This window comes from Thalassophryne amazonica, chromosome 5, assembly GCF_902500255.1.
Source record: "Thalassophryne amazonica chromosome 5, fThaAma1.1, whole genome shotgun sequence".
In the NCBI taxonomy this organism is placed as follows: Eukaryota; Metazoa; Chordata; class Actinopteri; order Batrachoidiformes; family Batrachoididae; genus Thalassophryne; species Thalassophryne amazonica.
In genome coordinates, this window is record NC_047107.1 from 48,037,677 (window position 1) to 48,057,403 (window position 19,727).

The window sequence follows — 19,727 nt, forward strand, 5'->3', positions numbered from 1 at the left end:
ACATAAAAAAATTCAAGTTATGATGTAAAAAAATATAATTTTCTATTTACTTTTATAGATAAACAACTTTGCCAACCTGAAGGGTGATTCTATTCTTCACCAACAGTCCAATCTTGATGTCCATCAGGTTCAAGTCCTTCTCCATTTGCTGATTTGAGCGAATCTTGGTGACAACTTCTTCCCTAAGCTGTGTCAATTCCTGTTCTTCCTGTAGATCCAAGGGACTCTGCTCCAACAGGTGGACAAACTTACGGACCACAGACAGAGGAGGGTCTTTGGCCCCAGCTAAGAGTTTGTACATAAATTAGTCTACAAAATACTGTCAAAATACATGCACAAGTTGAAGCAACACTCCCTCTATTTACATGGTAGCCTAAGTCTTTCTGTTCTTTGTCTTCATAGCTATACATGCATGTTAAGTGACCACCCACAAGGCATTGTACATTCAAGAATGTAGACAGTAATGACTTTCCAGAAATTCTGCCCCTAAAGAAATCTTGTTCACAGATTTAAAAAAATAAAATAAAACAAAAAGGGACCAAGAAAATTGTTTATTTAAAATCAATAAAGTGAAGAGCCCTTTGATTTTCTAAAGGTTTCCAATTGGTATTCCTTCTCCTCTATGAAGAGGAGAGAGGGAAAGGGATCAGGGGCTGAAAGGAAGCCGTTGTTTTGGTCTGAAATGGTAGTATGACATCTTATAGCACCAAATGGTTTTTAGTTCCTTTAAACTAACTAAATCTATTGGCAACAACAAAACAAAAATCCAACAACATAACAATTGATATATTATAACAATATGATGTAATTTCAAAACCTAATTGCAAAACTTACCACAACAAAGAAAGAAAGAAAAAAAACAAAAAAACAAAGTCATTTGAGAATAGAAAAAAACCCTCCATAAGGGTCCCTTCACACATAGCGCGAATTTGGTCGAACTGCGCATGAAGTGCGCATGAAGCAGGAATCGTATGCAAAATGCGTAAAATCATAGCTGCTTCTAACGCCTCGTACACCTGTTGCTACAACTATCTGCGCACACCAGTGGCTGAAAGACAGAGTGTGCGCTGTGCGAGCCCAATGAACCCTCTCGCGGCAGGTGTCGGCCAAATTCCAGCTGACACACACGAACATCTAACACCACTCATTTGGCACTTAGAAAATGTGTGGCCATTCACATTATCATCATTACAACAGTGAGCAGACAATCACTGTCGAGCTGGATGTGAAATTTGTCTAAGTGCCCCATGACTGTGGAATTGCAAAAAGCCACACACGTGGTGAATGTGTCGCACACGTGTGCGCATGTTACATGGGGGGGCACACTTGCATAAAATGCTTATATGTTTGCACAGATCTGATCACATGGGGGCTGGACAGCGAGGTCTGATCCCACACAGCACGGGGAGTGGCCTGTCAGCTGATCACAGCACACTGACAGCTGGATGACGGCTCAGTGCACACATTAAAAACACAGAAACCACCGCCAAGACAGTTATATAAATAATTACGACAATACCTACCTAAACAATTGCAAAAAAAATAACAAAAATTAATGACCACACAAAACAGAGAGCCTGCTGTCCTCACGTGGAAATATATAAAACATCGTTCGCCTTTGCGCCGGCTGCAGTGGCTGCACACAGCACCACCTTCATGTCATTGTTGATTTCAGGCATTTTTCCACACCGATTAGAGGCCAGCGATGGTAGCGTTTCTGTCTGGTAATCAGATTTTATGGTTTTGAATCCTGTGAGTGACATTTTTTTTTTTTTAACCACAGTTATTTAACCACGGAGTTCTGTATTGCGTCCCCTTTTATGTATTATTTATATCAACCCAATGACATTCACTAATTATACAGCTGGGAGATGATGGTCTAGTGGTTAAGCTGTTGGGCTTGAGACCAGAGGATCGTTGGTTCCAATCCCAGCCTGACCAGAAAATCACTAAGGTCCCTTTGGCAAGATCCTTAATCCCCTAGTTGCTCCCCGTGTGTAGTGAGCGCCTTGCATGGCAACACCCTGACATCAGGGTGAATGTGAGGCATTATTGTAAAGCACTTTGAGTGTCTGATGCAGATGGAAAAGTGCTATATCAATGCAGTCCATTTATTTACCATTTTTTATTTTATTGTTGTCATAAAATTAGAATATCACGAAAAACTTCAACATTTTGTCATTTATTTCACAAAATTAAATTTATAAATATATTCTAGGATCATTACCTAAAACTAAAAAGTTTAAAACATTTATTTATGTTTTGATAATTATGGACACCACCTAAAAAAAAAGTCAATAGAAATGTCAAAATTCTGAAACGTTTGCTCATCTATATGCTCAATACTTGGTTGGAGCTCTTTCTGAATAAATGACTCCATCCATGGGGCATGATATGGAGGCAATAGGCCTGTGTCACTGCTGAGGTGTAATGAAAGGCCATCTTGTTTTGATAGCTGCCTTCAGCTCATCTGTATTGTTGGGTCTGGTGTGCCTAATCTTCCTCTGGACAATAACTCAAAGCGACATTATGGAGCCAAAAAAGTACAGTAATCACATCAGCAAAGCAGTTAGCAGTAGCTTTGGCACTGTGGACGGGCACCACATCCTGCTGGAAAAGGAGTTCAATACTTCCATAAAGCATGTCAACAGATGGAAGCATAAAGTGTTCCAAAATCTCATTGACTTTGGACTTCATGAGACACAGTGGAACAACATCAGATGACATGGCACGCCAAATCATCAGTGACTGTGAAACTTAACACTGAACTTCAAGCAACTTGAAGTCTGCGTCTCTCCACTGTTCCTCCAGACTCTGGGACCTTGATTTCCAAATGAAATGGAAAATGTATTTTTATCTGAAAAGAGGGTTTTGGACCACTGACCAAAGGTCTTTTCCATTGCCCCTTCGCTCAGGTAAGACACTTCTGATATTGTCTCGAGTTCAGGAGTATCTTGACACAAGGAATGCGATACTTTCCTGGACACGTCTGTGTGAGGTGGCTCCTGTTGCAGTGTCTCCAGCTTCAGTCCACTCCTTGTAATGCTCCCCGAAGTTCTTGAATCTGTTTTGTTTGCAAACTTCTCAAGGGTGCAGTCATGCCTGTCCCTACCGCACTTTCCCTTCCAGTCAATATGCCATTAACAGGGATTAAAGAAAAAAATTTTTTTTTTTTCAGGGCCGAGTCATAAATTGTTCATCATCTATCTTCTAATACAAACTGTTTTGCAATCGCATCCTAGCATTTAATTTAAAACAAACGTGGAGACCGCTAAGAAAACAACATATTGTTCTCCTCCTGAATAAGAATATATTTCGTTCACTTACTATTGCTGCTCTTTTGTATTACAGCATCATATAGAAACTCTAACCTAAACATTATTTAAATACTTCAGGATAAACACATTTTAAGAGGACAGCTTTTATTTCATTCAATACAAATTAAAATCTCAGCCCTGTAGCCAGAATGTGAAATGGGGGTCTTCTTTTTTGGTGATGCATTCTGGAGGTTTTTTTTTTTTATTACTATTTTCTCAGCCCAACACCCCCCTCCCTCCCAGTTTAGTTGTACTGCTTAATATGTGTTGTATCTGTATTTTCTTTTGCACATTTTAACCTTTTCATTGCCTTTAACCCAAACTGATATCACAACCAACATGTTTGTTTGATAAGACTACCAATGGTGGGCACCGTTCCGCTAACTGGTAATTACCGAAGCTAATGTTTTAATTAGCTGATTAGCTTTTCAGATAACTTTGAAAACCAACAGTGGACCAATTAGCTTCTGATAAATTTAGGTCTGATAATTTTTAGACCTCTAACATATTTTTGTGGGCATAGTGAATACAGCTTAACAGTTAAAACATTTATGAATTCTGAGATAAAAGGATTTAGTGCCTGTTACATGTTTTGCAGCAGACAGCTATGAGAGATACAGATCTATCCTCTGCAGGCAGAGGAGACCTGAGTACCAGAGAGAAACGAAGAGGAAGAAAAAAGAAAAAAGAATTTCTCTTCACACCATACACACTCGTTGGCATATCACCCAAGTCATGCACAGGCACACAGTTGACTTATGGTTAAAATTTTAAACAAACTAATTCAAAGACAAGTTATTGAAATTAATGTCATGTCTGTCATTTTATAAAGTGAAAATATGAGCTATATGTTTAAAGCTATATTTTTAAAGTAATGCACTAATTTTGAAGGTTTTAGCATTTAGACACACATGCCGCAGTGCATTATGGGTAAAAATCTTTTTTTGAATGTTTGGAACGTGGCACGCATGTGTCCTGGGGTACGGCAAATTTTATATCTTGTATCCAGCCTTGATTTTGCATCCAAAATTTAACTTTTGGCAGCCCAACTGATGGAAATCTGCCGTAGCAAGGGAGAACTTTAATCCCTGCATGGATATGCTTTAATACAGATCTGTGTGAACAGCCAACCCTTTCAGCCTTCTTTAATGTCAGCTGGTGTCTTCTGGACACCTATCAAGTCAGCAGTATTCCCCATGGTTATGCTGGTGTGAAGTGAACCAGAGATTCATGGGATTTATACTGCAGAAACATTGAGGAGTCCAAACTTGAAATTAAATATTGTAACATTTTCATATGCATTTTTTGTTGTTGCTTTTTGCTTTTTTTATATTCTATTTTTGTAGATGCACATCTAAATGTAAAATATGTTGACTCACTGAGGGTTCTGTAGTCATCTCTGGCTTTGCTGGCTTTTAAAAAAGCTTGAATCTTCACAATATCTTTTTCCTAAACACCCAAATAATGAATCTTAAACAACAAAGAAAAAATATATATTGAATGGTACTGCTCAGTGATAATCAAAGAGTTACTTACATGATCTTTGAAGTACTGCATCCTTTGATTATATTTACACTTGGCTCTCCACATTTTGACAAGGGACTGGATCTAAAACAGCGGTGTTTTTTTATTACATGCTTCATGCATTAACTTTCTTATTCTGTTACAATAAATATATTAATCAAATACTAATTGTTTACAATCCGCAGTCTCAGGTTTCAGTCTATACCAGAAAGTAGTCAAAGCACTTCCACAAATGGGTGTAGTTTTTACATGATAAACACAAAATAAAGTTTTGGCATATTGTTATTTACAGCAGCCTACAAATCATTACCTTAACAACAGAAGCAACATTTTTTTGAAATGTGTTCATTCTGTCTTTGTACAATTTCCTCTGTTTATAACCTTTCCAGCAAGCCTGTAAAACAAGATGGGAAAAGAAATGTTGCATGAGTTACATCAGTAGCCTTTTTGTGCAAGTGATCATTCATTATTATACAAACAATGAATGTTTATGAGTTCAATGGTACTCGCCTCGCTGAATGGTAGTTCCAGCTTTCACCTAATTAAATATTCATACTGAAATAATGTAAAAACATGCATTATTTGTTTTATATAACGGCTAAAATAGAACCTTGTCATTTTATATTATATTAATTTACAAACAACAGAAAAGGGACTTACATTTTGGTACGTCCTCCGTGCAGCGAAAAAAATAATGTCAGCAATTAATCCAGCTTTGGTGCATCACTGCTGCTTTGATATCAACAATCCAACACAAACTTTAAACAGGAGTCCAAAAATAATTCTGACGATGAAGTCCGCCATGCCGTGCATCAGATCGTCGGCCGTCAGCAAAACAAGTCATGTTTGATTTAAAGCTAAGCGCCGCCCAGCTTGTGAGCGTGCGTGCTTATACAAGCGGGAGAGTGCTTGTGCGCGCGTGTACTACCCCAAAAAAACAAAAAGACTTATTTCCTCAGTGCAGCGAAAAAAAACAAAACAACAAACATCACACCAGACAGCTTACAGCAAAGTGGATTTGTTGTGTGTGTGTGTGTGTGTGTGCACGTGTGCCCGTGTGCAGAGTGCAATGGTACCAAACGTATGGAACCAAATTGCACTCTAAATGCAATGCAACACACATGGGACGAATAATCCATGCCATGTGACATACAAAGCACCAATCAAATGACAAGGATCCACTCAGCCGTTATATAAAAACACTGACACAGTGGCACTGACACAATACCTGTAATTTGACAACATGTGGCTCTTGTTGGTGTAGATACTCCAATCTCTGGGCTTGCTTTTTCCTCACCAGGTAACCTCTGATTCGAGCCTGCAGCTGGATCACTAAGGATTCATTGGCCAACCATAACTGTTCCCTGTTGTATTCTGCAGTGACACAGCTAACAACACTCTAGAAGAAGGATTCAGGGTTGGGTTCCCCCCCCCCCCCCCACCAGAGGGAACAATGTCACTTTGAATATTTAACCAAGATATGCTCTGAACAAAATTAATTACATCACTAGCAGGTAAGAAAACTTTATGTAAGAGCAGGCAACTACAAACTTTACAGTAAAAAAGTACAGCAGTGTGAACCTGGATTTCTTCTTTGCTGAGATGGCTGCAATTGAGTGAAAATCCTTCAGGTTCCTCCCAAGTGCCTTTTTTGTTTTCCAGGTTATAGAAGAAGTCATATCGGTCTTTGATACAATGTTTTACCCACACACTATCAATGCTACCTGAGGGGTTAAAAAAAATAGGTATTCCTCTTCAGAAATCATGTGACAAGAGGCTATCCTTAGAATGTATACAAATATCAACAACAACAAAAATCAAATAATTTGGTGACTTTCTATCCTATAGGTTATGTACATTAGTACAAATGGAGGAACTAGGGAAAGTTACCTTTTGTAGCACCACTTTCTTGCATCTGTCTCAGCTCTGCCTGGTATGTGTTGGCACATTCAGAAAGCACCGCTTTAAGCCGTGCATTGGGAACCTGCAAGGCTTGCAATGTATTATGGGAGTCCCCCTCATTCATGGCCACGTTAATATCTGCTATGGCTTCAGCCACTAGAAGCATAAAAAATTAATTAAGCAAAAGGAACTAAGGACTCCAACGCAAACCCAGAACAATAACTGTAATGTAAAATAACAGAATTATTTAACAAGAGGAAATTACAAGAGTAATAAATAATAAAAACAGCACCACCAATTTTTTTTTTAAATTAACAAAAATAAATAAATACCACAATCCATTAATTTGGATGTCAATCACTTTGCCATATCTGTAGTGCTTTAATTCTGGGTAGCCCCCCCCCCCACAATCTTCTGTAAAGTAACTGTTTTCTTAGAATGATTTATCAGTGCACCAGCAGTTTTTATGATTACTTTGAGCTTACTGGAGGTTAGCACTGTGTTAAAAATGCTAATTTAACCCCTGATAAATAGTTGCTGTCTGTGTCAGTTAAAGTTAGCACTCAGAATTTTGACAGAAGACATTATACATCAGAATCCAACATCTGCTCAACAGATTTTGATTCCTATCAACATTAAAGTTGAACACTGCCCAACAAATGTCTCCTATGGTAGGATTACATAAATAATGAGCACTTCAGTTTAATATAGTTTTTCTGCTTTTGAGAACTTAATTTTCTCCCCCCACCCACTAAGTGAGTACCACAGGGTTTAAAAAAAAATCTGTGGGAAATACTGAATCAATATAATAAAAAAAAAAAAAAAACTGTGCAAGGACCAATACAGCAGAGAAACACAGGATGCAGTAACTCAAGATAATACTATTGTGACAAAAACTAATGTTTAATGCATCGTGAAAAGTCTGATTTACATCACAATCACTAACTGAAAAGAAAAGGAACAGAAAATAAAAATACTTAATAGTATGTTGGATTTAGACCTCATTCAGATTGGAGTTAGCAAATCATCTTAAGTCAGATATGGACCGAATATGGCTTAAGCCGGACAGGATTTTTTTCTGAATCTAAATGCCAATATTCGGATTCGGCCTCTCTGAGGTGGGCTCAGCTGGATTCACTGAGGTCTGAAAACAAATGTGGCTTCAACCCGGCTAGCTCAGGGATCATAACATCATATTTCCAGGTTTGTGAAGGAGTCAGTCGTATGTGCCTAAACTTTGTATAGTGTGTTGTTTGTCTTTGGTAGTAGTTGGAAATGACTGTGAAAGAATCCACTTCAAGTTTGTTCTGGTTGCTGAAGGAGACAAAACTCCTCATATCACTGTTCGGACAGCAGGAAATGCAAAACAGTTTGGACGAAATGTATCGGAATGAGGATGTATTCAAGGACATCGCTGCCACACCAGCAACGTATGGGTATGAGTAGACTGCAAGAACCTCAAGGCCAAGTACAAAAAGGTGAAGGCTCCCAATGCAAGAAGTGGAAGAAACAGCATCTCTTGCCCCTTCTTTGAGGAGTTCGATGCCATCCTATGAGAGCGTCCTAGCTCCAAAGCAACAGTGGTCCTGGACAGTGCCGGAGATGGCATGGGGTGAAGACACTGAGGCCAGTGCCAGCAGGGAGGACACCAATGCCCTTGATCACAGTGGCATGCATGGTGACACTGAAGGTAGGTCAACACAGTTCTAAAGGCTCTTTTTAACTACGATAATTTTTGACACTTGCATTTTCTTGTATGGTGCCGACACAGTTTTAGTGAAACTGCAAAGAATTCACCTTGAGCCTGATTGAGTTTGGATAAGTGTGTAGTATGAGCTGAATTTGAAAAACGGGTCTGAACACTATCCGAGCTGAATATGAAAGTATCCTAATGAAGTGTATCAATATATCACATATCATTGAGTAACCATGAACTGTACCCTGAGACAGTTAACATGAAAAGTTGCTCATCTGTTGATTTCAAAGTTGGCCTGATAGTGGAAAATAATGCACACCCTCTGGAGAATAATCAAACATTTAATAAAAATAGACCAACATAGCCTCTGTGCCCAATGTACAACAACAACCAAGTGAGCCTGTGATTATGTTCAAGTGACTAATATTATAAACTATAAACTATTTCAAATCTTGCGTGGTTCAAAAAATGTGGGGGAATGAATTTAAATTGTGTATACATACATGCAAGAGCTTCAACCTCATCCTGGTTGGCTGTGTGTATGCCCTCTTGGATTTGGTCCAACCACAATACAGTAGACTCGTCTCCAGAGCTCTAAACAGACAGAAGCACAAGCTCACTTCTCTTCTTTTTCTAAGTGAAACACCTACACCTTTAGCATACAGAGCATGGTTCAGGTAGAGATACACAACAGCAACTGGTATTATAAATCATTTAACTTAATCTTTGGAAGAACATCCCAGTCCAAAATTTTTGCAGCTTCCTTATGGAGTTAAGACTGCAGAGATTTTTGTGGATGAAGAGTTTCGTTCATGGAAAAAATAAATATGGACAATGAGACAGTGAAGCCCAAATGTATGTCACCCCCTTGTGGCTGGTTGTATACAAGTCATCAAAGCCACTTGTACTCCAGGATGAGCAGTGAAACATGGGTCAAAATAAAACTAAAATTACATGGAAAGCCAGACGGTGCACAAGAAGAGTGCAAACACCTCTCAGCGTAATGATGGCCAAAGGTGATCAATCCTTGGGATACTGCTCAGTTAAATATGGGTATAGAAACCTTTGAAAGGAACTGAAGTTCTATGACATTGTGACTTCTGATTACATCATTTTAAATATTTTGGGTGGCATTAAAATTGTAATGACCTGTCCCACACTTCAGGGTTGATCAGATATTTTAACTTAACATTTTCAGAATTGGCTTTCATCAGTATGCTTGCTTTATTTGTTTTAAATTTCATTTAAATTTTCACTCAGTTTTAACTGGACATTCTCAGTGATTTTGGATAAGTTGAAATGTGAGTATGATCAGGTTTCACCACAAACCTCTAAGGACTTCTCATGTTATTGAACAGAGTATCGATTATTGTAATTTGTGGTTGCCCGGGAGCAGTAGGGTTTTTTGGCAGAATCAGCAAACTTTTCTTCATATCCCTAACTAATAAGCCACAATAAATATATATTTGGTATACACAAATTATCAGCATTGCAGGTTTAAATTCTGAAAGCAGTAATTCCAATATTCCATTTATTCAAATCCCCATGTAGTTAGGTATAGCTAATATTTTCCTTTCCAAAATGCAGTGGCATAAGACAAAAAGACATGTTTCAGTGAATATCTAATCTAATTTGTCATGCAGTAGTTTCGTTCTTCAAGCTACACAGACTGCCACAGCTGCACATCATTCCCAAATATCAAAAGAAGAATAAACAAATGTTTATATAGAATGCTTTCCCAGCAATGGGTATGTGTTTATTCTCAGGTTAATTTTAGAAAACTCTGGGATCTGGAAAACTTTATCTGTGACCACTGGGCTAGCAGGAAGGAAGTTAACATAAAACGCACAGCAGATGAAAACATCAACCCAGTCTGAAGAAGAATTGTTCACACAGATTTCCTGTGCACTCAACGGGAGTGAATAAGAGGATAAGAGCTGGAAAATGCACAGCAGAATCAGTTAGCAGCCAGTATTTCCCAGTGGTCTACCACAGTGATGGGGGTCAGGGAGAGCCCTTAGCAATCATTTCCCATGTAACAACTACAAATAAAGTTTCCTGGAGTCTAGAAAAGCTATTTTGTTTCTATTCTCACACTGTAGCAAACTGCTCAACAAAACTATATTTGGAGAAGTAGATACATACTCTTTTATATCAACCGAATGGTGACAAATACAGTATCCAATCATGCACAGTATAGCAATCAATATATTAAAAGAAGTGACCTCTGTGTACGTGTATGCGTGCGTGTGTGCCTGTGTGTGGAATAATGTATGAAGACGTTCGATCACAGAGAAACTGGAGAAAAGTGACATTAGCTGTTTGGTATGCTTATGTATTTTGAGTCAAGGATGAATGCTGTGAAAACGGAAAGTTGATAGGACTAATATTTTTGGAGATATTAGGTAAAAAAAACAAAACGTGAACAATGGCCGTTGATATCACCATTAATCAGTCCCTAATAACCACACAAGCTTTGAACAAAGGAAATATCTCAACCTTTCCAGTTGTAAAACATGACGTCAACTAAATGTGCCAAATAATAAACACAATTATTCACAAAACTTTCTCATTTTTAAGTCCTGCACTTTCAGTTAAAAACATTATAGAAACTTTGCATAATTTATTACTACCCTTGAAAAATGTCAGCTACCTATTCTATAAATACTATCCAATCTACAACCTGTGGATCCATGCAGGCAGTGCACAAGTAAATGGACTGCATTTATATAGCACTTTTCCATCTGTAGCAGACGCTCAAAGCGCTTTATAATAATGCCTCACATTCACCCCAATGTCAGGGTGCTGCCATACAAGGTGCTCACTACACACTGGGAGCAATAGGGGATTAAAGGCCTTGCCCAAGGGCCCTTAGTGATTTTCCAGTCAGGCGGGGATTTGAACCCATGAACAAGTGGTTCCTTAATTCCATAAGGTGTCCAATTTGTGTACATGTCATACAGGAAACACAAGTTTGACACACATACTGATCAACAAGCTGCTTTACACACCCATATTTCCACATTGCTAACTAACAGACAGGACAGAAGTGTGTTACTGCAATTAAACATGACACTGCCAAAGTGGACACTACATACTGCAGACCTCAGATCATAAATAATGATCTTCTATTGCCAAGGCATGGGCCCAGCGCCTCATTCAAATTCAACAAGGAGGAAATTGGCGACTGAACATGAACACTTGCACCAGATCAGCAGCCGAAAACCCCTCTCACTTCCCTATTGATTTAAAATATGATGACATAAACAACCAAAAAACTCCCATTTTTAAATAAATAAATTACTGAATAATTTGTTATCAGCAGAAATTTTTTTCGACATCACAGCTGTTGAAGGGTTCAATGGGGAACGCAGAATCCTCCCACCCCAGTGAGTCACTGGGCGGTCTCATTTGGGCAGAAGGGAGTTTAGTTTTTCCAGCATAGACAGGAAACATGCTCACTGCACTGTGAACACACAGGAGTGTCTCTCACATACTGCTGGGAAGCTTAACAAGACAGCACAGTATTGGTGTTGCACAGCAGAGATGCAAAACAGAAACTTTCATAAGCATAGATTTAAGTTTTCTGAAGATACCAAATCGAAGCAGCACGAGGAGCACCAGAGAACGACTACTTTGTAAATTCTTGGACAGTTTTTTGGGAACAATATGGCAGACCTTATTCCTGGACTACTCATCTGTCTGATGGCCTTGCAAACCTTTCAACATGATGGTAACTATATTTAATCATCATAACTTAATAAGAAAGTAGCATTTTTTTTAAAAAATTGTGAATTTTTATGTAATCAAAGATCTTTTAAATTGATAAAATGTTGCCAAAGAGTTAGAATGCCAACATTATAAATTCTTTTTTTTTAAAGTCTGTTTAATTATGTACTATTGTATTACTGCATGTTTCCTTTACAAAGCAACAAGAATGATGACACCATTTTGGCTCAACAGATAAGTATTTTTATGTTATTTTGAATTTAATTCCTAACATTTATTTTTCTAACCAGAAACAGAGAAGACTGAAAACACATCAAGTTTTTCACCGAAAACCTTCAAAGGGAAGACGTACAAACTTAATAAAACAAACAGACTACTGGCCTCAGCCCTTCCAAGTACAATACCTCATCTCCTCGTGACCCCAGAAAGTCCTGTAACAGCCTATACCACAGGGATCCTCAGCACCTGGATCATACCATCATCATATATCCTCACCATGCTGGTGGGTATCCCCTCCAACGCCTATATCCTGGCTTTGTTGAGAGTCAGACTCGCAGAAAAATCCTTATCCACAATCCTTCTTTACCTGAATCTGGCCTTGTCTGACCTGTTGCTGCTGCTTTCTCTGGCCCTGCGAGTTCACTACCATGTCAGCGGAAACAACTGGATATTTGGGGAAATCCCTTGCAGGTTGATTACAGCCTTGTTTTATGGCAATGTGTACTGTTCAGCTCAAACCATTGCATGCATCAGTGTTAAGCGCTACCTTGCTGTTGTTAGACCTTTTTTGTACAGAAGGCTGTCTCAGACTGCACTGGCAGTGTGGACATGCTTCATTCTGTGGATTCTCTTTGGGGCGGCGGTCGCACCTGAGCTCCTGGTCAGGCAGAGCTACCACATTATCCAGCTGGGAGTCACAACCTGCCATGACGTGCTTCCCCTAGAAGAAAGTACCCATTTCCCACTGATGCCATATAGACTGACTCTGGTTTGTGTGGGCTTTCTAATGCCCTTTTTCATCTGTATTGGTGTACATGTGGCAGTGGTGTACCATCTTCGGCAATCTGGCTGTGACTGGAGACCATTTATCAGAGTCACCACTTTAGTTTTCATTATCTTTATGGTATGTTTCTCACCTAGTGGCATCCTACACATCACCCACTACATCAACCTGTTGTCTATTTTGGACGACAGACTTTATGGATACTACAGGCTAGCGATGTGTCTCTGCTGCTTCCACAGCTGTCTGGACCCTTTCTTGTGTATTCTTATGTCAAAGACAATAGCCTCAGAAGTACAATTCATCTCCCTCCACAGGGTTCCTCAGAGGCCTGCTGTATTAATGTGAGACTGCATGTGCACCAATAAGAGACATTTCCCCACCGGATCAATCATTGAACAAAACATGGAAATATAAATGAGAAAAAAAAACAAACTAAATTATAACATGACTATTTGAATTTAATGAGAATACTACAGCTATTTTATTAGATCCTATATAACAGTTTTGTTATGCAACAATTATTTTTCACATCTGTCACATATTTGGAAATGAACTCCCAGACTTTGTGAGCATCTTACAAGACATACACTGGGAGACTGCTAGAGAGAATGTAGATAATATTTATATTCATACAGAATACTTATAAAAACATTCACTTTCATTCTTCGACATTCTCAATTCATATGTACACAAATAATTACATTAAATCTCATTTTCACAGAGCTATGCCAGTAATTGCAGGGCTTCTTATGCGACACGTTCAATAAAAAGATCAACTTTATAACTTATCACAACCCTGTTTATTCAGTCATAATCTTTGCATATTGTGCATCCACAAGGTTTTGGAAGAGTAAGAATTTTTGATATTTGTACAATAATCTAATCGTGACTCAGAGTACCTGGCAGAGAAGCATTTTTGTGTATTGCAGGACATCATGGTAGTGTTTAGCTGTGGTTGGGTTGACCCCCATCAGCTTCGCTGTCGGTAAAAGAAGAGCTGCAAGTGTTTGCTGATGATCCCCAGAGTTTAGAGCCTCATTGATCTCAGCTATAGCGATAACCCCTTGAGAAATAAGGCAACAATTATTGAATTGATGAAAATGTACGTAAAACTGACTAATGATAAAATTAATAATAAACCCATTTGCAACTTCTTAACTGATGTAAAGTAGCGTTCATTTTCACAGGATTAGGCACAAGTGTCACTACGTAAAACAAAACCTAATGTACAGGACAATCTTACTCTCATGTTCTTCATGAACTTGAATGTTGACTGTGTCGATGCACTTCTGAACATCATTCCACATGAGGAACTCTTGGCCTTTAGCAAGACTCTCAGCTCGCAGCTGAATAAGTGTGTCAGCGTACCTGAGGAAGAGAACCATTAAAAGGTTAAGTGACCAACACCAATTATACAACCCCTGGCAAAAATTATGGAATCACCGGCCTCGGAGGATGTTCATTCAGTTGTTTAATTTTGTAGAAAAAAGCAGATCACAGACATGACACAAAACTAAAGTCATTTCAAATGGCAACTTTCTGGCTTTAAGAAACACTACAAGAAATCAGGAAAAATAATTGTGGCAGTCAGTAACGGTTACTTTTTTAGACCAAGCAGAGGGAAAAATATGAAATCACTCATTTCTGAGGAAAAAATTATGGAGTCATGAAAGACAAAAGAACGCTCCAACACATCACTAGTATTTTGTTGCACCACCTCTGGCTTTTATAACAGCTTGCAGTCTCTGAGGCATGGACTTAATGAGTGACAAACAGTACTCTTCATCAATCTGGCTCCAACTTTCTCTGATTGCTGTTGCCAGATCAGCTTTGCAAGTTGGAGCCTTGTCATGGACCATTTTCTTCAACTTCCACCAAAGATTTTCAATTGGATTAAGATCCGGACTATTTGCAGGCCATGACATTGACCCTATGTGTCTTTTTGCAAGGAATGTTTTCACAGTTTTTGTTCTATGGCAAGATGCATTATCATCTTGAAAAATGATTTCATCATCCCCAAACATCCTTTCAATTGATGGGATAAGAAAAGTGTCCAAAATATCAACGTAAACTTGTGCATTTATTGATGATGTAATGACAGCCATCTCCCCAGTGCCTTTACCTGACATGCAGCCCCATATCATCAATGACTGTGGAAATTTACATGTTCTCTTCAGGCAGTCATCTTTATAAATCTCATTGGAACGGCACCAAACAAAAGTTCCAGCATCATCACCTTGCCCAATGCAGATTCGAGATTCATCACTGAATATGACTTTCATCCAGTCATCCACAGTCCACGACTGCTTTTCCTTAGCCCATTGTAACCTTGTTTTTTCTGTTTAGGTGTTAATGATGGCTTTCGTTTAGCTTTTCTGTATGTAAATCCCATTTCCTTTAGGCAGTTTCTTACAGTTCGGTCACAGACGTTGACTCCAGTTTCCTCCCATTCATTTTGTTGTGCATTTTTGAGACATATTGCTTTAACTTTTCTGTCTTGACGCTTTGATGTCTTCCTTGGTCTACCAGTATGTTTGCCTTTAGAGTTCAGAGTTTAGACACAGCTGACTGTGAACAACCAACATCTTTTGCAACATTGCGTGATGATTTACCCTCTTAAGAGTTTGATAATCCTCTCTTTTGTTTCAATTGACATCTCTCGTGTTGGAGCCATGATTCATGTCAGTCCACTTGGTGCAACAGCTCTCCAAGGTGTGATCACTCCTTTTTAGATGCAGACTAACGAGCAGATCTGATTTGATGCAGGTGTTAGTTTTGGGGATGAAAATTTACAGGGTGATTCCATAATTTATTCCTCAGAATTGAGTGAGTCCATATTTTTTTCCCTCTGCTTGGTCTAAAAAAGTAACCGTTACTGACTGCCACAATTATTTTTCCTGATTTCTTATATTGTTTCTTAAAGCCAGAAAGTTGCCATTTGAAATGACTTGAGTTTTGTGTCATGTCTCTGATCTGCTTTTTTTCTACAAAATTAAACAACTGAATGACCATCCTCCGAGGCCGGTGATTCCATAATTATTGCCAGGGGTTGTAGAATTAATTCAGAATCTTCCAACATTTTAATTTTCATAATTTTTTTTTTTTACATATGATCTGAACTGTTTCATATTGCACACTTCACAATATACATATTTTCCCATATTAGACCGGTTACCATGATAATTGGTCCAGAACGCGTATCACATTCGTTACAAACCAGAAAGCTAAAAACAAATACTATTTGCTGAGAAAACTCATTTTGAGCTTTATTTTACTTCTATTGGGAATTGTCACATCTTTTACAATTAATAACATTTAGAAATCTTAGAGTTTCATGACAGATATGACTCAAAACAAGATTTTTCCCAAACTCACTAAGATTTTCAAGATGCATTATCGAAAAACAAGTCCATGTTTTACTGAAATTTCACCTGTTAAGCGACTGCAACATATATTAACTGTAGATTCGATAGTTTGACTAAAAAATTAGGCAGACTTTGTAAGATTTTGCATTTTTTTTTCTTTTGCTACTGCAATGGTTTACTGATGTGAATAGTCAAGATACATACACAAAAAAATCTAAAACATATCAGGCTGACAGTGATCTTTTGTAAACTGGCCAGGTGGGCCATTTCCCCAGTCACAGTTAAGAAATAAAGGAAGAATGAAGAAGCAAAAGAACACCAGTACCATGAAACTCTTCTGTTCTTTTGCTCCTGTAATTAGCTCTCACATCAGGGTATCAATAAATTTTATTTTACTTTACGACTGATGAATGCATACCGATGACATTTACAGTGACTACAAAACAGTCATCACAGGACAAAATTACTACAAACATTCTCCTACTAGCACAAATATCAACATGGTGATGAGAAAATAACTTCAAGTGGAGCTGACACAAATCAATTGGTCAAAGGCAGTACGGTAATTATGCTAAACAACTGGCTATATTACTGTACATGTTATGCCTCATTTCTCTAGCAAGCACTACTAATGACACCATTTGCTTGTTGCCAATCTACACTTGTCTGCCGTGCAGAGCACCTACCTGTTAAGATTGTCTTGGTCTATATTGGTAAAGCCTAGAGGGGAGTCGGTCAGTTGCTCAGTCACAGCCTGGGCGTCTTTAGTGTCCAGCACCTCATTCAGCACCGCTACAGCTGACAACATTTCCACAGCTACACTCAACTCTTCATGGCTCAGGCCAGACTAACAAAGATAGTGGTGTGAACCATAAGTATGAAATTACCACATACATGTAGCATTCATATTAAAACAAGGTCCCACAAATGTAAAACATACTACAAATGACAAATGTGATGTCTTACCCTCCCCCCTTGTAGCTGTAAACTGAAGAGCTCAGCTTGATAGAGATTTGCAGCAGTTTGGTAGACAAGTGGCAGTTGGGCTTCAGGGTGCATCAGCTCCTCCACCGTATCCACTGCACTGCCAAGACGAACGGCTCTATTGATCGCTGCCACTGCCTCGAGTTCTGCCCATGAAAAATATCACTTATGTATTGTAAATTAGTAGGTTAAATATCGTTTACAGTGATTTCAGCCTGTGGTGATTTCGGCCTACATGTCAGCCTTGCACAAACTAGCTGATAGTGTTATGAATATCAGTGGTGTTTTGATGATCTAACTAGTGTTCAATTAAAGATGTTTTCAGGTACTATAAATGTAATGTCATTTCAGCCTTATAACAGCAGCGATTTTGGGCCTGGCAATGTTGATCTGTGTTTGGGCTTGGGACATACTAGTTAACTTCAGTGGTTTTGACCTAGTGAGGTTGACCTTTATCTGTGCCTGGGACAAAACAGTTTCCAGTAGTAATAGTAGTGGGAAGTTAAGTCAATCAAAAGTCAAAGCAATGTCAGGTCTCAGTGATTTATTTATATTTATTTAGTGGATTCATTTCGGCACAAACATTAAAAAAAACCCACAAAATGGTGTTCCTAGGCAGTGGCACACATCTGTACATTTATACTGCCAGTCAAAACACCAAATCACTAGGCGGATATCATGCAGGCTGATTTCACCAATCATCTTCAAATTGTAATTTGAGCACAATTTTGTCCCAGCTTTATGCCTTTGAAAAAAATCCTGTCAAATTAAGTCACAATCAATGTATTCATTAAACAGACCAATTTTGTGTTTTCTACAAAACAAAACAGACTAGTTTCACCTTACTAATGTACACCGATACACATGGTGAAAATGAAAGTGCTTACTTCGTTTCTCTGCTTCAGCAAAATCATTACAAGAGTTGACAATGCTCTGAATCTCTTCTTTGTCCAAAATAATGGCTTTACCACCATCCTGCAGCAGAAAAATTGAATTACACCAAAAATATATTCAAATATAACGGTCATGCCATTTTTTTCCTCTGTGTGTTCGATTTGAAATAAATAAAATAAATTCATTCATTCATTACTCATAATATGTACCACGGACTCTGTATGTGTTTCACTAGTTATACCTTAAACAGAGTTAAAAGATAAGATGGAAAAACATCTGTGCTTTAGCTTTCGGTGTATACCTTTGCTTTTTGCTGGCAGTAGGTGATAAAACTCTTCAAGTACCAGTGGGAGTTTGCCTCCTGAACACCCAGCAGGGTCAGGGCTTCAAGCCGAAGTGCATCCATCAGAGCAGCCTCATTCTGGTTTGACACGGCCTGATTTACCCGCACAACTGCCGCCTGGACTGGAAATAGAGAAAACATGTGTATGACAGATTCATTTTCTTCAGAATTTTGACAATAGCACAGGAACAAATATGAAATTTATCTTTGACAAAACTCTATTTTATTGTTTTTTTTTTGAGGGGAGGGTCATGTTCATTATATTCAAAGTCCTTACTATTGACAAAATCAATGCAGTTCTGGATCTCCTGCTGTGTCAGGAACTCTTCATAAACATCTCTTTCTTCTGTAGCAACAGAGGATCGCTGCAGAACAGGTAAAAAAAAAAGAAAAAAAGTGTATTTGGTCATATTAATGTTTCAGGTTTACGATGCGACGTTTCATAATGTTCATATTATATTACAGCCATGTGGCAGAAACTGATGGCTCCTTTTAGTAGTTTGGCAAGAAAATAGGATGCAAGAAGACAGGGTGTGTAAATGGGTAGTGTTTGATGTGGTACAGCTGACTCTGCAGCTCCTGGAATGTGTCCGGAATGTGCAACCAACCCCTTTCACAGTGCAGTGCACAATTCTCTGCACTTCCTGAAGCTGTGCATAGACAGCAAAACTAGAAACATCTCTTATGCATAACAGTCAACATCCTGTGTATTTGTCAATATGGTTTGAAAATTACAAGTAAACAAATATTTAAAGTCTCCAAGTTGTAGTTGTGAAGTGTTCTTACCCTTCCTGAGGATTGATCCTCCTTACGAGCTTTGGCCTGGCTTAGCTTGTCCTGGTAGTTTTGGGCCAGATCGTTGTGGATGTTCTTTAGCATTGCATTAGGGTTATTCAAGGCTCCCATTGTAACAGATGCCTGACCTTTTTCAACTGCCTCATTGATAGCGATTACTGCAGCATGCACTAAG

The 19,727-nt window shown here is 38.5% G+C and overlaps 2 protein-coding genes across 2 annotated transcripts in view; one reads left to right on the top strand and one right to left on the bottom strand.

Annotated features, from left to right (window-relative positions):
* The window catches only part of iqgap2 (IQ motif containing GTPase activating protein 2), a 116,639-nt gene that overhangs the window by 39,723 nt on the left and 57,189 nt on the right, over nt 1-19,727 (bottom strand). The window contains exons 8-23 of the mRNA XM_034170111.1: nt 19,544-19,722; nt 19,035-19,122; nt 18,716-18,879; nt 18,408-18,495; nt 17,503-17,666; nt 17,223-17,383; nt 14,415-14,539; nt 14,071-14,234; nt 8,943-9,033; nt 6,732-6,899; nt 6,423-6,565; nt 6,070-6,240; nt 5,152-5,235; nt 4,854-4,925; nt 4,697-4,766; nt 77-285 (exon numbers count right to left, since the gene is read on the bottom strand). Of these exons, the coding sequence (XP_034026002.1) occupies nt 77-285; nt 4,697-4,766; nt 4,854-4,925; nt 5,152-5,235; nt 6,070-6,240; nt 6,423-6,565; nt 6,732-6,899; nt 8,943-9,033; nt 14,071-14,234; nt 14,415-14,539; nt 17,223-17,383; nt 17,503-17,666; nt 18,408-18,495; nt 18,716-18,879; nt 19,035-19,122; nt 19,544-19,722 (2,141 nt within the window). The remainder of the gene's footprint in view (nt 1-76; nt 286-4,696; nt 4,767-4,853; nt 4,926-5,151; nt 5,236-6,069; nt 6,241-6,422; nt 6,566-6,731; nt 6,900-8,942; nt 9,034-14,070; nt 14,235-14,414; nt 14,540-17,222; nt 17,384-17,502; nt 17,667-18,407; nt 18,496-18,715; nt 18,880-19,034; nt 19,123-19,543; nt 19,723-19,727) is intronic.
* On the top strand, nt 11,823-13,891 carry f2rl2 (coagulation factor II (thrombin) receptor-like 2). Its single transcript, XM_034170112.1, has 2 exons — nt 11,823-12,172; nt 12,459-13,891. The coding sequence occupies exons 1-2, from the start codon at nt 12,109-12,111 to the stop codon at nt 13,514-13,516; spliced, it is 1,122 nt and encodes a 373-aa protein (XP_034026003.1). The 5' UTR covers nt 11,823-12,108; the 3' UTR covers nt 13,517-13,891.

Coding starts and splice junctions, on each gene's coding strand:
- f2rl2 (XM_034170112.1), top strand. CDS start 12,109: ATGGCAGACCTTATTCCTGGACTACTCATCTGTCTGATGGCCTTGCAA. Junction 12,173..12,458: donor GCAAACCTTTCAACATGATG/GTAACTATATTT, acceptor TTTTCTAACCAG/AAACAGAGAAGACTGAAAAC.